This window comes from Pongo abelii, chromosome 20 (genome assembly GCF_028885655.2).
Source record: "Pongo abelii isolate AG06213 chromosome 20, NHGRI_mPonAbe1-v2.0_pri, whole genome shotgun sequence".
Classification (NCBI taxonomy): domain Eukaryota; kingdom Metazoa; phylum Chordata; class Mammalia; order Primates; family Hominidae; genus Pongo; species Pongo abelii.
In genome coordinates, this window is record NC_072005.2 from 58,045,552 (window position 1) to 58,072,406 (window position 26,855).

General features: G+C 41.6%; 1 protein-coding gene and 1 pseudogene across 1 annotated transcript; one reads left to right on the forward strand and one right to left on the reverse strand.

Moving 5' to 3' along the window:
* Positions 1–847: 847 nt before the first annotated feature.
* Positions 848–24,874, reverse strand: LOC129052028 (endogenous retrovirus group K member 7 Env polyprotein-like; annotated as a pseudogene).
* On the forward strand, positions 18,711–21,378 carry FPR3 (formyl peptide receptor 3). The gene has a single exon (XM_002829659.6). The coding sequence runs from the start codon at positions 19,576–19,578 to the stop codon at positions 20,635–20,637; it is 1,062 nt and encodes a 353-aa protein (XP_002829705.3). The 5' UTR covers positions 18,711–19,575; the 3' UTR covers positions 20,638–21,378.
* Positions 24,875–26,855: the final 1,981 nt, after the last annotated feature.

The window sequence follows — 26,855 nt, forward strand, 5'->3', positions numbered from 1 at the left end:
AAGAAACTTCAACATAAAATGTTGGGGATATCATCCTTGGGAAGGATGGCTCTACTTCTTCTATTTGGAAGAAGAGTGTAAAGGGATCTTGAGTACCCAAAGGCATAATTCTGGCCAAGACTGACAGCTGCCTAACCAACATTCATCACCCTTCTTCACTGCAGTGAATGCTTATAAGGGTCTGTTGCCTCAGCATCCAGTCTGAATACAAGCTTAATTTTCTCATATGAGGCTCAGGGCTCAGTCACCCTTGAAACAGTTTCCAGTTCTACACCACAGTCACGAGTCCAAGAAAAAAAAAAGAGGAACTTTAAATTTAAGTACTGAGCAGAATCCAGGTCTAGGAAACATAACCCTAGCCCTAGAATACTTACTGATTTATGAATAAACTTCTAATGGGAGGGTGATAAAAAGGAAATTAAATACATCATATGTATATATGTATATAATATTTTAATGTAAACATATGACAAATAGGTGAATTATGTACATTTAATATATAACCGCATCAAAACAAAGTTTTACAATTTGATTTGATTGGGAATTCAAAATTCATATATTAATTTTTATACCAAAAAAATTATATAACAAAAGGATAAAAAGGCACTGATTTGGTTTTGTGCCTTTACAACATAGGTACTAACTTAACTTCAACAACAGCAAAAATGCTCAAATTGACAAAAATTTATGGACTTTACATTGGGGCTCAAATCATAGTTATATTTGAGGATCTATCGAGCACTCAATTCTGTTGCTGTTCGGGGCACCACTATGTAACCTGCCATGATCCCTGGTGGACTGAACAAAGGGGGGTGAATGCGGGAATAAAAGACAAGAGACAAAAGAGTATATTTGGAAGAAGGGGTCAGGGGGCTCCTTGCCTCTAGTGGACAAGGCCCTGAGCTTTACACGGCCCTCTGTATTTATTAGACAAAAGAGATAGTGAGAAGAGGGGTGGAAGAAGGGGTCAGTTGGTTGGTCCAGAGTAGGCTTACAAGACTGCATTCTCTAGATGTCCCAGTAGATAACTTCAAAGAGCTTGGCATCAGGAAGCGATTGCCCTCAGCAAACCTTCTGGTGGCAGGCACAGTTGTGAGTTTGCTCACATCCTGTATTCATGATAAACAGTTTGCTGTTTGATCATATAGCCTCCAGTGGAATGCTGAGTTGGTCACGTCCCATGGGCCTTCGGCTCCCTGCATATCCCCGTTTATGAATTAATTGAAAGAATGTAAGGCCAGGCTGGGCAGCTCTCATTCTCCAATTGGCGGTCCATCTGATTTTACAGACTATAAACAGAAGACAGAGACAAAACAACATTATTCCAAGAACTACATATAAGATGTTACTGTGGTACTTTAGATAGGTCCAAGGGTTGAGGCTCTCCAGGCCTTCCTGGAATTCAGTCCAATCTTCTAAAGAAGGCTGAAATTCTTGAGTTTGCCTATTTAAATCAAGAATTTTGTTTTGTAATTCACCAATATCAAAGGTGATGTTGGATGTGAAAGCTCCTTGCAAATGGGCTTTCACAAGGTCCCACGGATACTCACTTTCGTTATATTCTAAGTTGGTTACACAAATATGAGTGTGATTAAAATGACAGTGCAATTGCTGCTGCAACTGCAAGCTTTGTACTTGTTCCCCTAACCACAGAACCGTGGATTTTAACATTGCCACTTCAGTTTGTAACTCAGTGTTAATTTTGTTCTGAAGGAGCTTCACTTGGTTGGCTGTATGTGTCCAATTCTCTACATACTGAGCTGTTTGAACAGAACTATGCAAAGCTACAGAGGACATCACAACAGAAGTTATTAGTGTGACCAAGGAAACAATAGCAAAAATTATCATGCCTAAGGCTCTACGGGCACAATGAGTAACCTGAGGTAGAAGTTTCACAAAATGCAAAGCAGGTGTGGCAGCCCAAGCCTCAGACAGATTAACAGGAATCCCTAGCCCAGGGATGCTACCTGAAATCATCAAAGTAGAGATTATTATGTGTTCACAATGTGCTATGATTAATGCAGTGATATAACTGGCAAGATTTACAGGTCAATTGGGTATTGTTTACCTGGAGCTGGTCCTTCTTAGCTGCCAAAAAGACATAAGGATTCAAAACACAAACCACAAATTGAGTGGTGATATTCTTTATAAATGTAACATTAAGACTGTGTCGTGACTCCAGTCAGCCTTCTCTCCATCTTTGCACTCAGGTTCAGCTGACTCATGGCTCATACCGGAGGGACCGGGCCCATGGTTGGCCACCGTGTGTTTCTCCAGTCTCCCATTCCGTGGTCGCACGCACCTTGAGGGCACCCACACGGCTTGTCCATCTCCTGTAAACACACAAGCATACCCTCTTCCCCATATCAGTAAATCCACTGGGCCTTTCCATTGTCCTTCTTCTGGGGATTTCCATAACACTTTCAGATAAACTTTCCTCTTTTCCTCTAACACTTGCCAATGTCTTTCTGCTGGAGTCTTACCATCCATAGCAGGAGTCAAAAATTTTAAAGTAAATAAGGCTAAATGTAGTTTTGATTGGGGTGGTAGTTGGCCTCCTATACCCCCTTTTTGTCTTTTCAACATGTGTTGTAATGTTTGATGTGCCCATTCTATAATGCCTTGTCCTCTAGGATTATAAGGAATTCCTGTTTTATGGGTTATAGCCCAAAGCCGTAGGAAATTTTGAAAAGCATGACTAGTATAAGCGAGTCCATTGTCAATTTTTAATTGTTTAGGTATTCCAATATGAGCAAATGATGATGGACAATGTCACTGTACATGACCAGCTGTCTCACCTGTTTGGCATGTACCATGCAGCGTATGAGAATAAGTGAAACATATTAAGCAGCTCTGGGTCTAGTGTACTTTTAACTGTAGCACTTTCTATGCGACTGGCTAAATTTACAACATCAGCTGAACAAGAAGAATCTCCTTGCAGGGTTTGGTAAAGATGTGTAAATTGATAGGTAGCAATACCTAACATCGGGTGTAGCCAATTAATATCTCCTCATAATTGTTGAAAATCATTTAAAGTCTGCAACCTGTCTTTATGGTTGACAATGTCAATTGTAGCCTGCCACGATCCCTGATGGACTGAACAAATGGGGCAAGCGTGGGAATAAAAGACAAGAGATAAAAAAGTACATTTGGAAGAAGCGGTCAGGGGGCAGCTTGCCTCTAGTGGACAAGGGCCCTGAGCTTTACACAGCCCTCCATATTTATCAGGCAAAAGAGATAGCGAGAAGTGGGGGGGTGGTTGTTGGCTAGCAGCCTGATTCACAGCAGGCTTGCAAGACTGCATTCTTAAAACAGTAGGTGCTAGATTTCTCAATAGATAACTCTCAATAGATAACTTCAAGGAGCCAGGGAGTGAGGCCCTCCACAAACCTTTTGGTGGCAGGGCAGTGTGAGTTTGTCCACATCCTGCATTCATGATAAACAGTTTGCCGTTTGATCATATAGCCTCCAGTGGAATGCTGAGTTGGTCACGTCCCATGGGCCTTCGGCTCCCTGCAGTTGATAGGATCTGAAGCTGTGAGCTGTAAAACCTCACAGCTGACTGCAACTAGCTCTGAGCATTGAGCTGAAACCCCAGAGATCCTTATTGTTTGAGTACGTTTTGGTCCATAGATGGTGGCATGACCTTTGGAAGAGCCATCAGTAAAATAAGTCTGTCCACCTGGAATAGGTTTGTGATGAGTAATCACAGGAAGAATGAAAGAATGGATTTTATAAAACTGTAAAATTTTGTCTGAGGGTAGTGGTTATCTATCGCGCCCATGAAGTCTGCAAAAGCAGTTTGCCAGGCAGTCGACATTTCCCAAGCTGCAGCTTGTTGCTGAGAGTCTAAAGGAAAAATAATTTTGTCAGGATCATATCCTGTAAGCATTTTTGACCTATGCCTGCCCATAGTCACAATTTGTGTAATTAAAGAAAGATAAACTTGCAAGGTTTTGACTGTTTGATTAGATAGAAAGAACCATTCTATTACTGTTACAGACTTGACTATAAACTGGTCCAAAAGTCCTGTTGGAGAGTAGGGGGTAGGAAGAATAAACAAAAGCAAAGATTTTTGTGGTTGTAGCCATGAGCCATGTCTCTGCTGTAACATTTGCTCTACAAGCTGTAATTCAGCTTCTGCCTCTTTAGTTAGTTGTCACAGGGAATTTAAGGAATCTCCTTGCAGGGTTTGGTAAATATGTGTAAGTTGATAGGTAGCAATACCTAACATCGGTCATGGCCAATTAATATCTCCTAATAATTGCTGAAAATCATTTAAAGTCTATAACCTGTCTTTATGGAGAACTACTTTCTGAGTCCGTACACTTCTCTCTATAACAATAGTTCCTAAGTATTGATATGGGAAAGTTGTTTGTACCTTTTCTGGAGCTATTTTGAGATTCCATTTAGTCAAAGCCTGCTTTGTTTCTCTGAATAACTGATGTAGGTTTTGATCTGTAGGAGCAGCCAAAAGAATATCATCCATATAATGAATGATGGAAGCAGTAGGAAACATATTCCGAGGCTTCTTTAATGCCTGTCCTACAAAATGCTGACACAGTGTAGGACTGTTAAGCATGCCTTGGGGTAAAACTCTCCATTGATAATGAGAAACAGGTTCTCTTTGATTAATAGAAGGCACAGAGAATGCAAATCAAGGCTTATCCTTCTCGTGTAAGGGTGTAGTAAAGAAACAATCCTTAAGATCTGTTACTATAAGAGGCCAGTCTCTTGGAATAGCAGCTGGAGATGGTAAAAGTTTTTGTAAGGCACCCATCAGTTTCATGTGTACATGAATAGCTCTTAAATCATGTAGTAGTCGCCATCTTCCGGACTTTTTTGGAATAATAAACACTGGAGAATTCCAGGGTTATGTGTCCGGCATCCCATTGTTCTCTTACTAGCTGCTGAAGTTGCATCAGGTTCTCCTGAGATAGGGGCCATTGATCCACCCATATGGGTTTGTCACTGAGCCATTCTAATAGTAAGGCAGCGGGCAGAGGAGAAATATCAATGACCCTCATCAGAAATCCTGACGTCCTAGCCCTTTTCTATCTGTTTTTCCAGTTACTGATATTGGGTCAGGATTTCCTTGAAGAAATTTTCCTAAACATTTTCCCCTCTGATATCCCATGTTCTTCAACATTTTAAATCCTGGGTTATCAAAGTTTTCATTTGTAAGTCCCATCTTCCATGTTATAAGTAAGTCTTAACCCCATAAATTGATAGCTATATTTTCAACATAAGACTGAAAAGTACACGACTGTCCATCCGGACCAAGACAAGGTAAAATCTCAGTGCTCTGTTAAACACTTTGAGCTGTTCCTACTCCCACTAGGGATGTAGAAGTTAATTGCAAGGGCCAGGATTTGGGCCAACTGTCTTTAGATATTGCTGACACATCAGCTCCCGTATCCATAAGCCCATAAAATTTCTTTCCTTTAATTTGTACCACACAGGTGGGTCTATTAGAGGCCATAGGTTGGGACAGATAGATTTCCCATGTAGTTGTGCTCCCAAACTCTTTATTTTCTCATTTCTCCTTTCATGGAGAAGGGTATGATTTGCAGGGAATAAGCAATAATTGAGCAGTATATTGTCCCAGCTCAAAACCCCACAGATCTTGTGACATTAAAACTACTTGAATTTCTCCTTCATAATCAGTCAACAACTTCTGGGACTACAGTAATGCCCTGTAAGTTAAGGCAGATTTTGCCTAAAATTAGTTCCACATATCCTGCTGGTAAAGGTCCCCAAATACCAGTGGGAAATTTGGTGGGTTTGTCTGCCCCAACTAACATTACCCATTCTTTGACGGGGAAATCTAATCCTGTACTCCTTGTGTTCCTGGGGTGAGGGAATCAATGTGCCTCTGGGAGCCCATGCCTGAAACGGGGTTGAGGTCTGGACTGGGAATGCCCTCATTGTTTGTGGGGCCTGGGTCCAGGCCCCTGTCTCATTTCCCAGCAGGAAGGTGCCATTCTGATGAAATTTTGAGCGGCACTGATTAGCCCAGTTATTTCCTCTGTTACAGCAAGGACAAAGTCCTGGTGTTTTTTTCTGCTGGGTGGGGCACTGCATTGTAAGGTCCTTTCTGTCCTGAGATCTGGAGGCATTCCTTTTTAAAATGTCCAGGTTTTCCACAATTATAACATTTTCCCATTTTAGGGTTTGACCCTTGGCTCATTTTAGATTTGTCAACTGCTAAGTTAGCCACTGCTTGTGCTAATATTGCAAAGCGATGAAGCTCAGTTCCTACATCTTGACAAGCTCTGAGAAAATTTCCCAAGTTTTTTATACACCTTACCAGTGCCAGTGCATGTTTACAATCCGCATCTGCATTCTCAAAAGCTAGAGTTAAGGTTAGCATTTCTGCAGCCGCGGTATGAGGAATCTGACGCTTCACTGCCTCTTGTGATCTTGCAAGAAATTGCACATAGGGTTCCTGTGACCCTTGCATGATATGTAAAAAGGATTGTACTGGTACTCCCTCATCAGGAATTGTGGCCCAGGTGCATTTAACAGCCTGTGCACACTGCTGATAAGCAGCGTCTGGGAGTGCCATTTGACTTTCCAGGTCTGAATAAGGGCCATTACCTAATAGCATATCCTCTGTAATGTCTCCATGTCCAGCAACATGGTTCTGTTTAGCCTGGTCTGCACACATTTCTTGCCAATTTAAATTCCATGTCAGATATGCACTAGCGGACAAGCAAGTTTGCGCCAAGTGTTTCACATCAAAGGGTAAAAGACACATAGCACCAAACACAGATTCTAGCAATCCTAAGGTCAATGGGCTCTGTATGCCATTATTTACGACTCTTGCTTTTAATTCCTTCAACAACTTAAACTCTAGTGGGGTGTGTTCATGAATAACCTGCTGTAGATTGTTTGGATCAGGCCTTATGGAAATAGGAAAAGTGCAAGGTCCTAGGGGCTTTCCAGCTATGGCAGCAGAGCATAAAATTCTTTGTATTGGGGTCTCTATTTCTGCTACCAAAGGAGGCAGTACAGATGTTTCTGCAACTAGAGGAGGCTGTAATGGCCAATTTTTATCCTCCCTCTCCTGTTTTTTATTTTCAATTGGAGCTGTGAGTGGGACAACAGATTCTTTCAGATTTTTAGATTCAGCCTGTTGTCCCACAGAATAATAATGAGATAATGGCAGAAGTACAGTACGAACTAAACTCCAAGTGGAGAAAACAGAAGGATCAATTTTAAGACCTTTTTGATGAGCCCATTTTAATCCTTCTGCTCTGTCCCAATTTTCCACATCAAGGGTGCTGCCTGTGGAAACCATGGGTTATGTGTAATAAACTCCTGCAGCAGCTAAGTTAATGTCTGAGAACTAACCTGAGCACCAGTTTGTTTCAACAAAACTCTAAGCAACTGTACATAATTTTTTTTTTCAGTAGACAAATTCTGCCCCATGTTACCCTGATTCAGAAAACTTCCCATTCCCAGTACTTCTTTAAGGCACTGATCCCAGTACCTCTTTAGGCACTGACCTCATATCCGTTGCCGGCTGACTCATCCCAGGGTCCCCGTTTGCCTTGTCAATTTCAGTTCCTCTGTTCCAGGAGATCTTCTTCATTCACATCCTCATAGTCCCGTGTTCAGACTGTCGCCTGTTTGAGTGTCACTTGTAAGCACCTGATTCTGTCGCTGTTCGGGGCACCACTATGTAACGTGCCATGATCCCTGGTGGACTGAACAAAGGGGGATGAACATGGGAATAAAAGACAAGAGACAAAAGAGTATATCTGGAAGAAGGAGTCAGGGGGCACCTTGCCTCTAGTGGACAAGGAGCTTGGCACCAGGAAGCGATGGCCCTCAGCAAACCTCCTGGCAGTGGGAGTAGTCATGAGTTTGCCCACATCCTGCATTCATGATAAACAGTTTGCTGTTTGATCATATAGCCTCCAGTGGAATGCTGAGTTGGTCATATCCCATGGGGCCTTCGGCTCCCTGCAAGGATCCCACTAAATGTACTCACTTTGCCCACATTGTCTTGAGAAGGCAACTACATATAAAATTTTGAAAAATGAGTATACCTCGCTTTAACTACAGCCTTGCCTAAATTACCCATAGTCATACCTATTGTCCTAAAATAGCCTATGTTGGAGGTAGGTTGCTCTAAAATAGAATATGTTGGAGGTAGACATAATAAATAATACATTAAAATTAAAGTAAATTGTTTGCACTTAGAGATTGGCTTGATAAAATGGGATCACTTAGTCCCCCAGTTAAGATAGTTAATATGGCCCAATGTAGGGTGAAATAACGGCCTTCAATAATTAAAATTTGTTAAACAAAACGTGATTAATAAAAGGGTGACTATCCACATTGCATCTCCACTTAACAGCCCAAAGTGCTTCTTGTTCCCATATCTGAAAATAAAAAATATCATAAAGAATGTCTTATGATGGATGACTACAGCATTAAGGCTGTAGTCCCATCTGTCAGGGCCCCCATATCTAACATCTAATATTATTAAAAATTGCTAATACTATTCAATCAAGAACTGGTAAACATTTTGCTCTCATTCATTTGGTTAGCATGTTCTGTTAAGTGCTTATTTCTACAGACCCTCAGCTACAGTTGCCTCCACCTCTGAAGAAACACAATACACCTTTCCAGGCTACCTAGGGGTACCCTCATAGCTTTGGCATCACACACAAGCTTTGCAGACAAGAGCTTAATGACATCCATAGTCTCCATAAGCACAGATGCAGCATTACATTGAGGACATCCTCCTCTAAGAAGATTCACTTGATACACACATTACAGTCATTTAATTTGTCTCTTAGTCCATTCAAGGTACTATAACAAAATTTATTATGCTGGACAATTTGTAAACAACATAAATTTAGGCCAGGCATGGGGGCTCATGCCTGTAATCTCAGCACTTTGAGAGGCTGAGGTGGGTGAATCACCTGAGGTTACAAGCTTGAGACCAGCCTGGCCAACATGGTGAAACTCTGTCTCTACCAAAAAACACAAAAATTAGCAGGCATGGTGTTGCACCTGTAGTTCTAGCTACTGGGGAGGCTGAGGTAAGGGAATTGGTTGAACCCTGGAGATGGAGGTTGCAATGGGCCAAGATCACGCCACTGCACTCCAGCATGGGTGACAGAGTGATGCTCTGTCTCAACACACACACACACACACACACACACACACACACACACACACACACATACACACCCCATAAATTTATTGATCACAGTTCTGGGGGCTGTAAAGTCCAAGATCAAGGTGCTAGCAGATTCAGTATCTGGTGAGAGCCATTACTCACAGACAGTGCTTTCTATGAGTCCTCACATGGTAAAAGGGAAAGACAAGTGCCTATAGGACTCTTATAAGGCACTCATCCTACCTATGAGGGCAGAACAATCATAATTGAAAACCCCCACCTTTTAATACCATCACCTTGGTATGAGCAACATCATTTTTATTTTTATTTTTGGCCCAGGGAATGATCCAAGGATGTCATGTTTCAGTGGTGAAAGATAAGGACAGGTCCTGAAGAGACTCTGAAGGAGTCTTTATAAAGGAGGATGGGATGTTTTCCTTTTTTTTGAGACAGAGTCTCACTCTGTCACCCAGGCTGGAGTGCAGTGGCGTGATCTCCGCTCACTGCAAGCTCCACCTCCCGGGTTCATGCCATTTTCCCACCTCAGCCTCCCGAATATCTGGGACTAGAGGTGCCTGCCACCACGCCTAGCTAATTTTGCTTTTGTATTTTTAGTAGAGATGGGGTTTCACCATGTTAGCCAGGATGGACTCGATCTCCTGACCTCGTGATCCACCCACCTTGGCCTCCCAAAGTGCTGGGATTACAGGCATGAGCCACTGCACCTGGCCGATGTTTTCCTCCTTTATAAAATGAGACACGCATGTGAATGAAGTCAGTTTTTTTGTTTATCTTCATCCTTCTGGCTCTGGATGGCCCGTTGATGTGATGTCCAGAACAGTGGCAGCCATTCTGTGGTCATTTTCAAGAAGCCCCTGGAAGAAAGCCAATGGATGGTGAATCGAAGGGCTTAAATGAAAACCAATTTTTATTTAGACTCAGATTCTATCTCCTTGCAAAACTTTTTGTAATAATAAATTCCCTCTTGGTTTATGCGCTTCATATGTTTACTATACTTTATCACTGAAAACATCCTTTTGGTATAGTGATTCGGGGAGAAAAGAGAAAACAGTTGACTCTTGTTTTCTGCCTCTCCACTTGTCTTCATGGTTGTGTTGCTTCAGCCGGACGACAATGTTCTGATGTTGCTTAAAATCTCAGAAAGGGCCCATCTCCTCAGATTTAGACCTTTAACTCTTCTCACATTAAGATATTTGAACTAAATTTGTTGTAATTTTGTCTATTAACTAATCCTTAGAGCTGTGTTGCATGTCCCACAAATTACCTCCCTCTGGAGCAGAAGGTTAAGGGGTTAATCTTGGTAATGATATTGGATAACGGGTACTCTCTCATGCATCTGCCTCACCTCTCAAGGTTTTTGTTTTTCATTTGTTTGTTTTTTGTTTGTTTGTTTTGAGACAGAGTCTAGCTCTGTCACCCAGGATGAAGTGTAGTGGTGTGATCTCGGCTCACTGCAACCTCCATCTGCTGGGTTCAAGTGATTCTCCTGCCTCAGTCTCCTGAGCAGCTGGGACTACAGGCATGTGCCATCCTGCTGGGCTAATTTTTGTATGTTTAGTAGAGATGGGTTTTCACCATGTTTCCCAGGCTGGTCTTGAACTCCTGACTCAGGTGATCTGCCCACCTCAGCCTCCCAAAGTGCAGGGATTACAGGCATGAGTCACTGCACCCGGCCTGAAAACCACTTTTTTTGTTTGGTTTGGTTTGAGACACAGTCTCACTCTGTCCCACAGGCTGGAGTGCAGTGGCGCCATCTCAGCTCACTGCAACCTCCACCTCCTGGGTTCAAGTGATTCTCCTGCCCCAGCCTCCAAAGTAGCTGGGACTACAGCCGCCTGCCACCATGTCTGGCTAATTTTCGTATTTTTAGTAGAGGCGGGGTTTCACCTTGTTGCCCAGGCTGGTCCTGAACTCCCGACCTCAAATGATCCACCCACCTCAGCCTCCCAAATTGCTGGGATTGCAGGTGCGAGCCACCTTTTATCACATCTCATTTTATGTTAGTGAGGTTATTTAGGGCGAGGTCCCCTGATAGGCTCAGGTTAGGGCTGACCGCCACAAAAATCAAGTGACTAGAGGGTTGGAGCTTTCAGCCCCACCCATTGACTTTCAGGAAGGGGAAGTGGGGACTGGAGATTGAGCTCTATAAAAAATGTTGGCTGGGTGCAGTGGCTCACACCTGTAATCCCAGCCCTCTCGAAGGCCGAGGTGGGTGGATCTCGAAGTCAGGAATTTGAGACCAGCCTGGCCAACGTGGTGAAACCCTGTCTCTACTAAAAATACAAAAATTAGCCAGGCATGGTGATGTACACCTGTAGCCCCAGCTACTTGGGAGACTGAGGCAGGAGAATCGCTTGAACCTGGGAGGCAGAGGTTGCAGTGAGCCAATATCCCGCCATTGCACTCCAGCCTGAGGGACAGGGTGAGACTCTTGTCATCTTGTGAGGCCAAGGCGGCAGATCGCTTTAAGCCCAGGAGTTTGAGACCAGTCTGGGATACATGGCGAAACCCTGTTTGTACAAAAAATACAAAAAATTAGTCGGGCGTGGCATCTCATGCCTGTAGTCCCCACTACTCAGGAGGCTGAGGCTGGAGAATCCCTTGAGCCCAGGGAAGTGCAGGTTGCAGTGAGCAGAGATCGTGACACTAGACTCCAGCCTGGGTGACAAAATGAGACCCTGTCTCAGAAAAAAAAAAAAAAGGAAAAGAAAAAGAAAAAGAAAAGAAAAGAAAAAAGAAATTAGCCAGGCATGCTTCCAGGTACCTACAGTCCCAGCAACTCAGGAGGCTGAGGTGGGAGGATGACTTGAGCCCAGGAGTTTGAGGCTGCAGTGAGCTGTGACTGCACCACTACACCCCAGACTGGGGAAGAGAGAGAGATCCTATCCAAAAAAAAAAAAAACCCTCTTGAAAAATGAGATTAGATGAGCTTCTTGAGTTGGTGAACACATAGAGGTGCTGGAAGGGTGAGTGCCTGAAGAGATGGAAGCTCCATGTACCACCCCAACCTCTCCCTTGCTATATACTTGCCCGATGCATCTATTTTGACTGTTTTTGAGCTGTATTCTTTTCTCCTTTTTTTTTTGAGAGAGTCTCACTTTGTTGCCCAGGCTTGGAGTACAGTGGCATGATCTCGGCTGACTACAACTTCTTCCCAGGTTCAAATGATTTTTGTGCCTCAACCTCCTCAGTAGCTGGAATTACTGGCATGTGCCACTACACCCAGTTAATTTTTGTATTTTTAGTAGAGACAGGGTTTTGCCACATTGGCCAGACTGGTCTCCAAATCCTGGCCTCAAGTGATCCACCAGCCTCAGACTCTCAAAGTGCTGGGATTACTGGCGTGAACCACCATGCCTGGCCTAAGATGTACTGTTTAAAATAACCAGTAAATGAAAGCAAAGTGATTTATTGTGTTCTGCGTGCCATTCTAGCAAATTACAAAGCTGATATGGGGGTCACAGGAACCCCTGATTTATAGCCCATCAGTCAGAAGTACAAGTGGCCACATGGGACTTGGATTGGTCTCTGAAGTGAAGACAGTCTTGTGGGAATGAGACCTTTAACTTGTGCGATCTGATGCTAGCTCCAGTTAGACAGCATCAGAACTGAATTTAATTGTAGGATAGACAGTGGTGTCTCCAGAGAATTGGAGAATTGCTCTGTTTGGAAAAAAGCCCACACATATGCTGTTAGAAGTATGTGTGTAAATAGAGAAGTGAGATTTTGCTTAATCATGCATCTTTGTTGTTCATTGTTTTCCTCTCATTTTTTTACCTTGGTAATTTTTTGTTTCATTTCTCTGAATCTCTGAAGAAGAAAGGGCCTGGACTCTCATATTCCTTGACCCCTTGTTATTTGGAGGGATGAACTCCAGTCTCCCACAGAAGGTTAGAGGTGAAGGAACATTCAGACACATAGGTTTCTAAGATGAGTAGTTTGATGACATCTCCAAGGTGTCTTCTGGGAATGGTAAGAAACCCTGAGTTTCTGTCACTGGATTGATTCCAGCTCCATTGTCCCCTTGTCTTTTAGCAAAGTCTCTGCTGAAGCCTATTATGTAAAAGTCACAGGACACCATTGTTTAAACTGAGCTACTGTACTACACTCAACAAACAAAACCAAAATAGAGTCACTAATACTAAAGTTCTATGTCACCAAACCAAAAACTAAGTTGTTTATCTGGCCTTCCAAGAAATCATAAAGAGAGAGACAGAGAAAATAGCCAAATTCCCAAACAGGTCACTTTCAGTAGCCATGAAAATGCCTCTGCTTTAATCCTTACAAAAGAAGTAATATAAGTAACCATGTCAGTCAATCTGTTTTTTTTTTTTAATTATTGTTTCCCTATTCCCACTGTACAGAAAAAGCAACTTTGAAATGACCATTCAGCTTTTTTTTCTTTGTTTCTGCTTTCTTTAGCCCTCCTCTCCCTATAAAATCAAACTTCTCTGTTCTACTCATCAATACATGCGTTCGGTTTTGAGGGATGAGGTGTTGTCTGATTCTAGAATAAAGCCGATAAAAACTTTACACTAAATTAGTTGTAATTTTGTCTTTTGACAAATCCTTGGAGCTTGTGTTGCTTAACAGGAAGCTAGGAACTGGCCACAAGAAAAGGAACTCAGCTGGTGGTAAGTTGGGGTCTGGCAATTTAAAAATTATTGTTGGAATGCCTGCTCTATGACAGACATTTCCTAAACTCTGGAGCAGGGCTGTGCAATGAAGTATCTACTTGCCAAATGCAGCTTTTGAGTGCTTGCTATTTTTCTCATTTAACCTTAAGTGTCCTATAAATATAAAATGCATTTCATGTCTTCTAAGACTTAGTATGAAAAAAGAATGCCATTTATCTCATTAATAATTTTTATTCTGATTAAATGTTCCAATGATACCCTTTTTGATATGTAGGATTCAAGAAAATATATTATTGGTGTTAATTTCCCAAATGTTTCCTACTCTGTTTACACATGGCTACTTGAAAACTATAAGACACAAATGTGGCCCGTGTTTACAGATCACATTATGTTTCTATTGGACAGTGCTATGCTAGAGACATAGCACTGAAAGAAGGTGCTACTTGTGGAGTTTGTATATCAGTGCAGAAGGTATTTATGATAGAAAATAAATGAATGAACAAATAAGAAAAGCATCTGGTGAGATAGGCTGGACCTGGGGCAGCTGTTTTGCAAATGGGTCAAGAGGATATCTCTGAGGACAAGATATTTAAGCTAAAATATAAATATTCAGAAAGAGCCAGGTGTGGAAAGCTCCAGAGGAAGATCATAGTAGGCAGAAGGAAGAGAGAAAGCAAAAGCCCTGAAATGGCAAGAAGCTGGCATGGTCAAGGAATCACGGAGTCCACCATGGGTCCAGCACAGTGTGTCAGGTGAGAGTGCAGAGATGAGGTCTGGGGATACACAAGACAAATCCCAGGGTGCTTGAGAAGTGTGAGTTAGAAATGTGGAAGCCATAGAAGAGTGCTGAGAAGAATAACATCATTGTCTTATTTTTCCTTTTGAAATATAATTTGTCTGTGTCTGGATTTTAGGAGAGGGAATAGCAGGACCAGGAACAAGCTATCTGCAAAGTTTGTACAAATATCCAAGCCTGACAGGGCCATGGACATGGGTAGTGGAGATGGAGATGGCTCTGGCTGTGCATTCAGCATGTTCTGTAGATATAATCAATAGGACTTGGATTGTATTGGGTGGTAAGGAAAATGAAAGGTGAGTTCTAGATTTAGAGCTTTAATAACTGAATATTTAAACTCCAAATAGATACAGAATATTGGAAGAATGGCAGGTTTGGGAGGAAGGGACAAACAACAGTTTTGTTTGGGCAATGTTGGGTTTGGAGTGTCTATGGGACTCTCACGGGGAGATATCAAGAAGTCAATTGGTTATATGAGACTAGAGCTCCAGGGGAGGCCAGTGCTAATAATTCAGATGAGAGGATAGCATGGTACTTTAAGCTGTGATACTGAATGATATCACCTATAGAATGTGGGACACCCTAAATTTAGAGACATTTAGAGCAGAAAACACCAGTAAACTGGACTGAAAAGAGGTGGCCAATTGAGCTGTAAAGACAACGAAGAGTGGATTGTGTGTATATCTTGTCATCTTATGATATGGAAAAAAATGTGTTTGAAGTAGGAGAAAGAGATCCAGTGGTTCCTATGTCACTGGAACACCAGGATAAAAACTGAGAAAGGTCCACCGTATTGGCAGTCTGGAGATCATGTGTATCCTTAGGAGAGTGCATTAGCTGGAATGCTAAGGACTAAAGTCAATATGGAATGGATTCAGCAGAATAGGTGAGGTGAGAAAAAAAAAGCAAGCAATTAGAGACAACCATTTCTAAAGTTTGGCTAGGAATTCTCTTTACAGAAAACATTTCTCTTAAAGAAACAGGGTTGAAGCTTGGAAAGAAATATGGGCCAAGATTGGTTTCTTCTTAAAGGGAAGGGATAGGATAATGTTTACTTGGTAACAAGAAGGATCTAGTAGAAATAAGATCTTGAGGGTTTCTTTTTAGCAGAAAGCAGATGGACAAATACCAGTTCTTGGGAAGATGAGACACAGTGGGATGGAAAGCAAATGTAAAGAGGGAAGTCACCGGGAAAAAGAAGTCTTTATTCACAACAGCAAGGGCAGGTAAATTGAGGGTTAGGAAAGAAAAGGCTAAAAAATGCACATCTAATTGTTACAATTTTCTCATTAAAATATCAGCCAAGGCCATCAGCTGAGAGTGGAATAGTAGAGGAAGTTGGTTAGTTTGAGGAGAAAGCAGAAGGGTTGAATGTTATTTTAATGCATCAGAAATTACATGTGCTGGAGAAGCACCGATGCTAACAAGCAAGTGCTGAGTTTCCATTTGAAATCTGTAATCATACATCCAGTTGTGCCTCTCAATAACTGTGACATTGAACAAGTCACTTCCCCTTTCTGAGCCATGGTTTCCTATGGATTATACAAGAATGATATTTGTCCCAAAGCAAGGATGTTGTAATTAGAAATAATAAAATACACATTGGTTGATACACATTGGGATTGCACCAAATAGCAGCCCTCATAATCAGTACAGATATCAACTCTGGTTCACAGTTCTCTTCCCCACTTTATAAATAGGGTGGATCCAAAATTTTACAACATTGTCTTGTTGGCCTGTCCCCACCTGTCACTGCACATTCATCTTTTCCTCTTTGTCAACATTTCCAAATGACTTAGAGATTATTGATACATCATACTGGCTGAATGTCTTCTAGGATATTAGGAGAGTGGGTAGAGAAAATCTGAGTCTGTTGAGGAACTAGGGAATGGGAAAGGGTTAACCATACAATTCTGTTGAAATCAGTCTGGTTGAGCTCCAACTCTGGTTCTACCCCTTTCTGACTGGGGCTTTAAATAATTAATGTAACCAATATAAGTCAACTTCCTCATCTGTACAATGGTTATACTAATTAAAACTAAGATTAGTCAATATTCACCATGTCTCAGGGTGTGCTCAGTGCTTACACATATTAACTCATCTCATCCGCAGAGGCCACGAGAGGAGTTGTTAGGGTTAAAGGAGAAGCTCTTGGCATGTGATTAATGTTCATAAGTATTAGCCACTATTGGTATGAGCATTGTTCTTGTCCTGACCTTGGGCTTCATAAGGCATGACCCTGGATTGAGCCCCATGACACAGCACACAGCCTGGTGAGGACCAAGAGTTCCCATTTGTCACAGACACTCAGTCTAGCCTAGAAGATTTCCATGTCCAGTCTCACTTAATCCTCACCTGAAAGTTAGGCTTCACCACAAAACTGTCCTTGTTCTGCAGAGGAGAAAACTGAGGCTCAAAGAGATGTCACTGACCAAGAACCCATATTGGCAAGGTGCCAAAGATAAGAGTAGCGATCTAACTGACCCCAAAGCCCAGTGCTCTTTACTCTGTAACAGTGATGCTCAACTAGGGGGAATTTTGCCTCCCACGGGACCTTTGACAATGTCTATAGACACTTTCAGTTGTCACTCCTGAAGGGGGAGTTGCTACTAGCATCGGTGGATAGAGGCCAGGGGTGCTGCTAAATATCCTACTGTGTACAGAACAGTCCCCCACAACAAAGAATTATGCAGCCTCAATTGTCAGTAGTGCCAAGGTTGAGAAACCTTGAGCTACATTAAACAATGTCCCATGAAAGACCTCAGTGAAAGCGACTGGTAATGACAGGAAGAAAAGAAGGAAGAGAGAAAGGGAAAGGAGGAAAAAACCATGATATTAGGGTATGACCACATGCTGGAAATCTTTGGGGAACTCCTTTCAAATGCAGCATTTTAGAGTTGCAACGGTAGTGGCTCTAAAGGTGCTCATCCTGAATTTCAAATCTTGCTGCCTCCACTGACCGGCTGGACATGATGCTGAAAAAAACCCTATAAAAACCCCGAGGCCATGAATTCCCTCTGGTACAAAAAGGGGTAATGATGGCTGTCCACAGTGTCATTATGAGTATTATATGTGAGCAAGTGCTAGATAATTGCTGTTACTTTTAGAGAGGCTGGATATCCCAGGGTGGGAAGACCCTCTAATTTTCCTGGCCATAAAAATCACTGTAGCTTTTACACAGAGAGATTCTAGAGTTGGGTTCATGAATATGCATTTTAACAAATACCGTGGATGTTTCTGATACAGCCCACAGACCACAGTATAAGCAAATTTGGTCAAGTGGCAAAGACACAAGGGACACAGAGACCTTTGGGTTGAGTTGGATGCAACAGCTTCCCATGTGATCTGGTGCAGAGGCAGGACTGTAATTTTGTGATTCTGTTTCTTAAAAGCAAGGAAATAGATCCCAGAAAGATGCCAGGATATCTTCTCATAGTGTTATTGCCCAGAATTTAGTCATGTTTCCACCAATAAAGCAATCCCTTGCAAAGCAAAAGGAATTCTAGTTAGAACAAATTAGAAAATCAAGATATGCCTGCAAAGATGGAGGAGGGATACCTTCCCCCAAAGAGTTAGTAACTAAACAAAATTGTGATTTGATTTGCAGAGAAGAAATGAGGAACAGTTATTTGTGGGGGGAGGGGGCACCACCAGCAATATCTGTCAAAACTGTTGCATAGAGAAAGGGCTTAGAAGTCAGACTAAGCTAAATTAAAGATCTTTGTCTACTGTTTCCTACTTAAGTGACCAGCAGATTTCACAATTGCTCTCAACATTGAGTCATTCCTGTGGAAACTACAAACAATGAATATTACAGAGCTATTATGTAGACCAAACTACAACCCATATGTAGCAATTAACACAGTGAATAGTCTCTCATAAGAACCCTACAAATACTAGGTAAATATTCATGTTTATTCTGTTTATCCCACAGACCTTGAAGATATACAATGAATACTAATTCACTGCATCCCAAACAGAGAACTTTATATCAAGTAGGCACAATGAAAAGCAGATGGCAGAAAGTAAATATAGGGCCCCCTTTGTTGACTTCATCTAGCACAGAATCTATAGGATGTAATATATTTCTGCTCTTTTTTTTGTTGTTGTTGGAGGGGGAATGGAATCCCACTCTGACACCCAGACTGAAGTGCAGTGGCACGATCTTGGCTCACTGCAACCTCCACCTCCTGGGTTCAAGCAATTCTCCTGCCTCAGCCTCCTGAGTAGCTGGAGTTACAGGCTCTTGCCACCACATCTGGCTAATTTTTGCATTTTTAGTAGAGATGGAGTTTCATCATGTTGGCCAGGCCAGTCTCCAACTCCTGACCTCAAGTGATCCACTCTCCTCAACCTCCTAAAGTGCTGGGGTTACAGGCATGAGTCACCATGCCCGGCCTATAGCACGTAATATAGGTCTACATATTACAAGGAATGGTTCAAAATCCTCTTCAGCTAACTCAACCCAAACCCTAAAACTTCAAATTAAATATCAACTAAAAAATAGGTCAAGGGTCCTCACAGTGGGAGGGACAGGAGCTGTGGGACTGGGAGAGCATGGGGCTGAAAGAAGTTGCAGAGCTTGCCAGCATGTTTGTATTGAGTGATGGAGGCCACAGATGTGAACCTTCTGACTCTGAGTCTTGTGCCTTCCTCACGACGCTGAAGCTGCCTATGCTTAATTTTCCATTGTCCATACACTCTCAGTTGAGTATTTCTGCTGGTGGACAGAGCCCTTTAATCCTCTTGGTAATCAGCTTGATAGGTGGAATGCATATTAATAATGATGGGAATATAGAGAACTATCCTTTCCCAAAGGAACTCCGAGAGAGTGCCAATTTTACATTATAACCATTCACAAGGCTCACTGGGGTGGGTCTCCTGGTAGGAGGAGCTATAGTGGAAGTTAATGAATAGTTGTATTGTAAGATGGTGCCACAGCTGAGAAATGGCTATTGCTGAAATGTTTCAGGTGTGGGAAGATGGAAACCAACTTCTCCATTCCTCTGAATGAATCTGAGGAGGTGCTCCCTGAGCCTGCTGGCCACACCGTTCTGTGGATCTTCTCATTGCTAGTCCATGGAGTCACCTTTGTCTTCGGGGTCCTGGGCAATGGGCTTGTGATCTGGGTGGCTGGATTCCGGATGACACGCACAGTAAGCACCATCTGTTACCTGAACCTGGCCCTGGCTGACTTCTCTTTCAGTGCCATCCTACCATTCCACATGGTCTCAGTCGCCATGAGAGAAAAATGGCCTTTTGGCTCATTCCTATGTAAGTTAGTTCATGTCATGATAGACATCAACCTGTTTGTCAGTGTCTACCTGATCACCATCATTGCTCTGGACCGCTGTATTTGTGTCCTGCATCCAGCCTGGGCCCAGAACCATCGCACCATGAGTCTGGCCAAGAGGGTGATGATGGGACTCTGGATTCTCGCCACAGTCCTTACCTTACCAAATTTCATCTTCTGGACTACAATAAGTACTAAGAATGGGGACACATACTGTATTTTCAACTTTCCATTCTGGGGTGACACTGCTGTAGAGAGGCTGAACGCGTTCATCACCATGGGCAAGGTCTTTCTGATCCTCCACTTCATTATTGGCTTCAGCATGCCTATGTTCACCATCACAGTCTGTTATGGGATCATCGCTGCCAAAATTCACAGAAACCACATGATTAAATCCAGCCGTCCCTTACGTGTCTTCGCTGCTGTGGTGGCTTCTTTCTTCATCTGTTGGTTCCCTTACGAACTAATTGGCATTCTAATGGCAGTCTGGCTCAAAGAGATGTTGTTAAATGGCAAATACAAAATCATTCTTGTCCTGGCTAACCCAACAAGCTCCTTGGCCTTTTTTAACAGCTGCCTCAACCCAATTCTCTATGTCTTTTTGGGCAGTAACTTCCAAGAAAGACTGATTCGCTCCTTGCCCACTAGTTTGGAGAGGGCCCTGACTGAGGTCCCTGACTCAGCCCAGACCAGCAACACAGACACGAATTCTGCTTCACCTCCTGAGGAGACGGAGTTACAAGCAATGTGAGGTCGGGGATATTTTTGGGCTCTCTCTCTTTCTACCCTGCATTAAGCAGAAAAAAATTCCGACAGTGTTTTTCTTCCTCTTTCATAACACCACCACCACCACAATCATCAACATAAAAGAAGTCTGTACCAAATGTGTAGGGGGTTTTCCCCACAACCAAGAAACAGACACCAGCTGGATGTCCTACAATTAAATTCCAACACTATCTACCTGGAGCTACTGTCAGATCCCACAGGTTTAAGGGCTCATTCCCCAAGTCTGCTCCTCCAGTTGAGACACAAGTCACAAATCCAGGCTTCTGAAACTTCGGACCAACCAGCTTCAATCAGGGTTCCCACTACCCTCTCTTTGGGGGTAGAGTGGCTCACGGAACTCAGAGAAACATTTATTTTGGCTTGCTGGTTTATTATAAAAGCAAGGTTTATTATAAAAGATACTACAAAGGATATAGATGAAGAGGTGCATAGGGCAAGGTACGGGGTTCCATGCCCTCCCTGAGTGCATCACCCTCTGGGAACCTCCATGTGTTTACCTCTCATGAAGCTCTCCAAATCCAGTCCTCTTGGGTTTTTATGGAAGCTTCATGATGTCAGCATTCTTTCCTCCAGTGTATAGGATGGGACCCTCTCTGGGGAGGGTCTTAAGAGCCACAATTAGAAAGGCAAGGGAAGATTAGAGTCCTGCTTTGGGGTAGATGAAAGGAAAGGAGAGAGATTCTGTTTCCTGAGGCTTAACACACCCGACATTATAACAAAGGACTGTAGCAAGGGCTATGGGAGTTCTGAAGCAGAAACCATGGGCTAAAACCAACATACATCTTAATACCAGATACCCTAATCCCAGTCCTAACTTCATTTAACCTTGGTCACATTGAGTCATTCCAGGATGAGTGGCTCAAGTATTTCCTCAGGGAAAATACTTCCGTGCCCCCTGATTTGAGGGTAAGAAGTAGATAATGAGGCCAATGTGGGTGTTATTTTTTCATGTCTGGACCTCAGCCTATATCCTGAGACTAAGTGGAAGTGGGAAAAGAGTAAGTACAAGAGAAGAGACAAAGTGGGGAGATTTGTAAGGCTTAGATGAGATAGTGTTTTTTTAGAAAAAAGCTTTGTCTTACCATTAAGTAAAATGTTTGCCATAGGCTTTCTGGGGCTTTCTCTTTTTAAAGTCAGACTGTTGAAGGTTTCTTCTATTCTTATTTGTTAAGAGTTTTCTTTTATTGTTTAAATCATGAATGAATGTTGAATTTTATTAAATGCAGTTTTTGTAAATATTAACGTGATCATATTATTTTTATTCTTTCATTTACATCATTATAAATTAGATTAAGTTTTCAATGTTAAGCTACCCTTGCATTTCTGAAATAAACCACGCTTGCTCATGATGGTTTTTGAACATTTATAATCTGTCTCATAGATTTGTTTAGAATTTCTGTATTTATGTTTATGTAGAGATGGCTCTGTTATTTCACTTTTCTCTACTGTCATTGTTAGCTTTTACATAAAACTTACGTTTTCCTGAAAGGAGTTTGGAAGTGATTTTCTGATTCTATCCTCAAGTATTACATCTTTGTTAAACATTTAGAAAAATTTGCTAGCGAAGCCAACTGGATCTTGGGTTTGCTTTTTGGGAAGGCTTTTAAATATAGGTTCAATTTCTTTAACAATTATTAGACCTGGCAGTTTTCTTTTTCACATTGTTCACTTTTGGTAAACTGTGATTTTCAAATTCTAGGAATTTGGCCATTTCATCCCAATTACCAAACTTATGTAATCACCCAGTGGGTTCTTTCTGCCTGCTGCACAGACAAAACCAGTTTACTGAGACTGTGGTATTGCAGTAAAGAAAGAGTTTAATTAACATGATGCTGGCCACATGGATGAACTGGAGTTATCAGTCAAATCAGTTTCCCTGAAGGCTGAGAGGTTATGGTTTTTCAAAGATAGTTTGGTGGGCAGGGGACTAGGGAATGGGTGCTGCTGACTGGTTGGGAAGGCAATCACAGGAGAGTGGAAAGTGGTCCTCATGCACTGAGTCTGCCTTGGAGTGAGTCTGCCTTGGAGTGGTCACAGGACCACTTGAGTCATGAGTCATGAGCCCTGGTGGGGTCAGTCAGTTGCTAGAATGCAAGTCTGAAAAACATCTCAAAAGACTAATCCTAGGTTCTACAATAGAGGTGTTACCTATAGAAGTGATTGGGGAAGTCATAAATCTTGGTCTTTACTGCCCAGGTGTCTCTGGCCACATGACATCTGGCAATAAAGGATTATAGAAACTATAATCCTACATTTTAGCAGAATTCAGACTCCTTGAATAATCCCAATCTTAGGGCCTTTCATTACTTTTCAGTCTCAGAGCAAGGAGGGTGTTAGTTAGGGAAGGCCTACTATCATCCTTGCTTCCATGTTAAACTATAAACTAAATTCTTCCCCTGGTTATCTTAGCCTACAACCAAGAGTGAACAAAGACAGACAACCTTTGAGGCTAGAGGCAGGAAGGAGTCAGCCATGTTAGATTTCTCTCACTTTCAAAATTTCTGCAAATGTGTTTTCACTTATTGGCATAAAACAGTATAATAACTGTATGGTACTTGATATGTTTCTCTCAAGTAATGAGAATGTAAGCTATCTGAGGGCAGGTATTTTGGTCTATATTGTTTGCTGATGGATCCCAATCCCCTGCAAATAAGATAGTGTCTGATATGTGATAGGCACTCAATAAACGTTTACGGCATTGATAAACAATAATATCACTTAATGTCCAGTCAAAATTATCTCCAGCCCCCATAATATGAATCAGGTCAGGTCTAGTAAATTCCCATCCTCATGTCCATAGTATTTGTAAATTCCCAGCTGGCTTACATTTTCATGAACATTTCTGATTTTGAGTTTCTGCTTAAGTAAACTACTCTGGTTAACCATTGCCTAAAGACTTCATATTTAAATAAATAACTCATAACTCAGCCTTTTACCTTGCTTTCTGCACATAAACACTCAGAAATTGTCAATTCTGTATTGTGAACATACTTTCCTGATGCACTGTCAAAAGACACCACTCAACATGAATATCAAGCAATCCTGTTATCAACGTTCTCACTCATTCCACTGCTTTACTCAGTCAGTTTTCTTCTCCTTTTCCCTTCTGTCTCTCCTAAAGTTATCTGCATTTCCAAGGCAGAGCAGTTTGCGCATTTCATTTGCATGTTTGACTCCTATAAATGCTTTAGAGTTCCCAGGAGGTGTATATTCTTAAATGCCCAACCAAGGTGTAGCCATAGAAAATAAGGAACAAGGCTGGCCATGATGGCTGACTCCAGTAATCTCAGCACTTTGGGAGGCCGAGATGAGTGGATCATTTGAGGTCAAGAGTTCTAGACCAGCCTGGCCAACATGCTGAAACCCTGTCTCTACTAAAAATACAAAAATTATCTGGGCATGGTGGTGTGCACCTTGTAACCCCAGCTACTCAGGAGGCTGAGGCAGGATAATTGCTTGAACCTGGGAGGCAGAGGTTGTGGTGAGCCTCACTTCCTAAATATTGGTAGGAAGTGAAGGGTGGTTGTATCTAATAAGCTGCAAAAGAAAAGTGACTAAGCAAAAAGGCAAGGGCCAAATAGGCAAGAATCTCAACCAGAGGGAGAAAAAGAGGCACATCTCCTATGAGTCATATATAGAAATATAGTGCTATGGTCTGACGTGTCCCCAAAAACTCATCTGCTAGAAAGTTAATCCTCAATGCAACAGTGACAGGGAAGTGGGGCCTAATGGGAGGTGTTTAGGTCATGAGGGCTCCACCTCATGAGCAAATTAATGCCATGATAAAAAGGGCTTGTGGGAGTGGGTTTGCTACTTTTTGCTCTTCTGCCATATGAGAACCCAACATTCACCCTTACTTGCCATTCTATTATCTGCCATGTGAGGATGCTGCAAAAAGGCCCTCAGCAGATACCAGATACTGCTACCCTGATCTTGGACTTCCCAGCCTGCAGAACTGTGAGAAATAAGTTTCAATTCTTTGTAAATTACCCTGTCTCAAGTATTTTGTTATAGCAGCACAAGTGGACTATGACAGATAGTAAGAGGAGGAGAAATTGTTCATATTGAAGACCTCTTTTCACTTATACTCTAAGTCACCCTTTAAAGGTTCACAGACTATGAGAAAATGTATTAAAATAACAAGGGTGCCAACCCATCAATGGCCAACTAGTACTTTGGTTCCACTAACTCCCATTGCATTGGTTTCATTCACCTGGACTGCACCGACTTGGTAATTCTCTCTCTACTATTCCTTGTTCTTCTTTCCCCAACTGGAATATTGCTTCTGGCTTGGTAGCTTGATAACCTGTCAAGAGGTAATCACAGAGAATCTGAGCAGCATTAGAGCTTGTGAGAAAAAGTTCTGTTTCAGGAAATGCACAGTATACATCTCAGCAGAACAGAAACCTTTCATTTGGAAAGTGAAATTACATATGGTCACTGTATGATTACAAAGTAAAAAAAGTTCTAAAAGTCAAAGTCCAAAATCATCGAGGATATCAGAGTACCCATAAATTGTGGCAATAGAAAAAAAGGCAATTAATTGGCTTATGGTAAGATATTCAGGAAAGTTGTCTTTACCCAATGACACTAGGTTGTTGTAATTTTCCAACATCACATCCTGGTAGAGGTTCTTCTGAACAGGGTCTAATAGCTTCCACTCCTCCCAGGTGAAGTCAACAGCCACATCATTGAATGATGATAAACCCTATAATAACATAATCCTTTTAAATCTGGAGTTAATATAATAAAATTCAGTCTATAAGACTTGTAGGACATTATTCTCATTATTTTTACCACAAAGATTCACAAACGAAGATTTTTCTGTGCCTAGTTTTGGTTTGCACTTCGTGAGTGGAATACATTAAAAACTATCTTTTCTTTGTGCATTCTTCATTCACTTGTTTACTCTTTCATTCATTTGCCCGATGTAAAGTGTATTTTAAACCTTTAAACTGCCTAAAAACCATCTGTAACCCACCTTAGGAGAATTTAATGTAATTCATTATACATATTACAATAAAAACAATAAAGGTTAGTCTTCCTTCAAGTGTTTCTGATCTTGCACAGAGTAGCAAATACAGTCTTTTGCAGAAAGCCTATGTATTGCGTGGTATTATGGATTAGCAAGGACTAAGACAGAAGTATGCTCAAGCTAATATGTGAGCACAATTAGGTAAGGTCATAATTGTTCTGAAGAGGTAGACAAGCTGGTAGCATGATTAGTAGTGTGTTCTAAAGGAAGAAGTGGAAGAAATGGGGGCTTCCTTGGAAGGGGGCAACATATGTATATGTATTAAATACCATTCTGCGTTCAAAGAAATGCAAATAGTTCATTAAGACAGGAGAAGCTGAAGAGAAGAAATGCCCATTTGAAAAGCAGGAACATGTCTTGGAGCAAAGGGTACACATTTCCTTAAGATACTTGATAGCCACTACACTTTTTTTTTTTTTTAACATACTTAAGTAAGTTATGGTCAGAATTGCATTTTGGAAATTGTGCTACAAATTAAATGATGATACTCATAAAGAAAAACACAGAGTTCTTACTATGTGCCATGTATCATTCTAGAAATTTTACATATATTAACGTAATAATCTGCACAATAACCCTTGTTTAAGCACTATTATGTTCTTTTTATAAAGAAGAGATTTTAAGTTTCCTAGCTGTGCCTTTTATATCTCCCACATTTCCTTAAAGATTACTGTTCACTGGGTCCATATGCTGGCACACAAAAATTGAAGAAGAAGAGGAAGATCCATCAAAAACATTTCTTCACACTTGATGCCCTGGAAATATTTACTGATATCAAGGATTTTATGTGCCTTCTCCTTCTGGACAAAGTAAATCTTGTAACTTTTAAAAATTCTCTTGTGATGATTGTCAGTACTGTCACAGAAACTTTTGCAACTTAATTCTAGATCCTGCTACTTATATGGCAATCGTCTAATTATTAGCACCTTTCAGGACTCTATGACATGGAGATAGATCTCCCTTCCTAATTGGCTACTCTTGATCATTTATTCTGTCTCCTAGTCTAACCACATCCCTGCCAGCCACAGTGTACTCATATTCATTTTTCTCTTTGATTACATATATTGTTATAAACTTCTAAAAATCTACTGGGAAGTAAATAAACACCTCACTTGGAACTTTGTCATGTTCAAGAGCTTTCAGAAAAT

What these genes read in the sequence shown, in the direction of transcription:
- FPR3 (XM_002829659.6), top strand. Translation starts at nt 19,576, where the DNA reads ATGGAAACCAACTTCTCCATTCCTCTGAATGAATCTGAGGAGGTGCTC.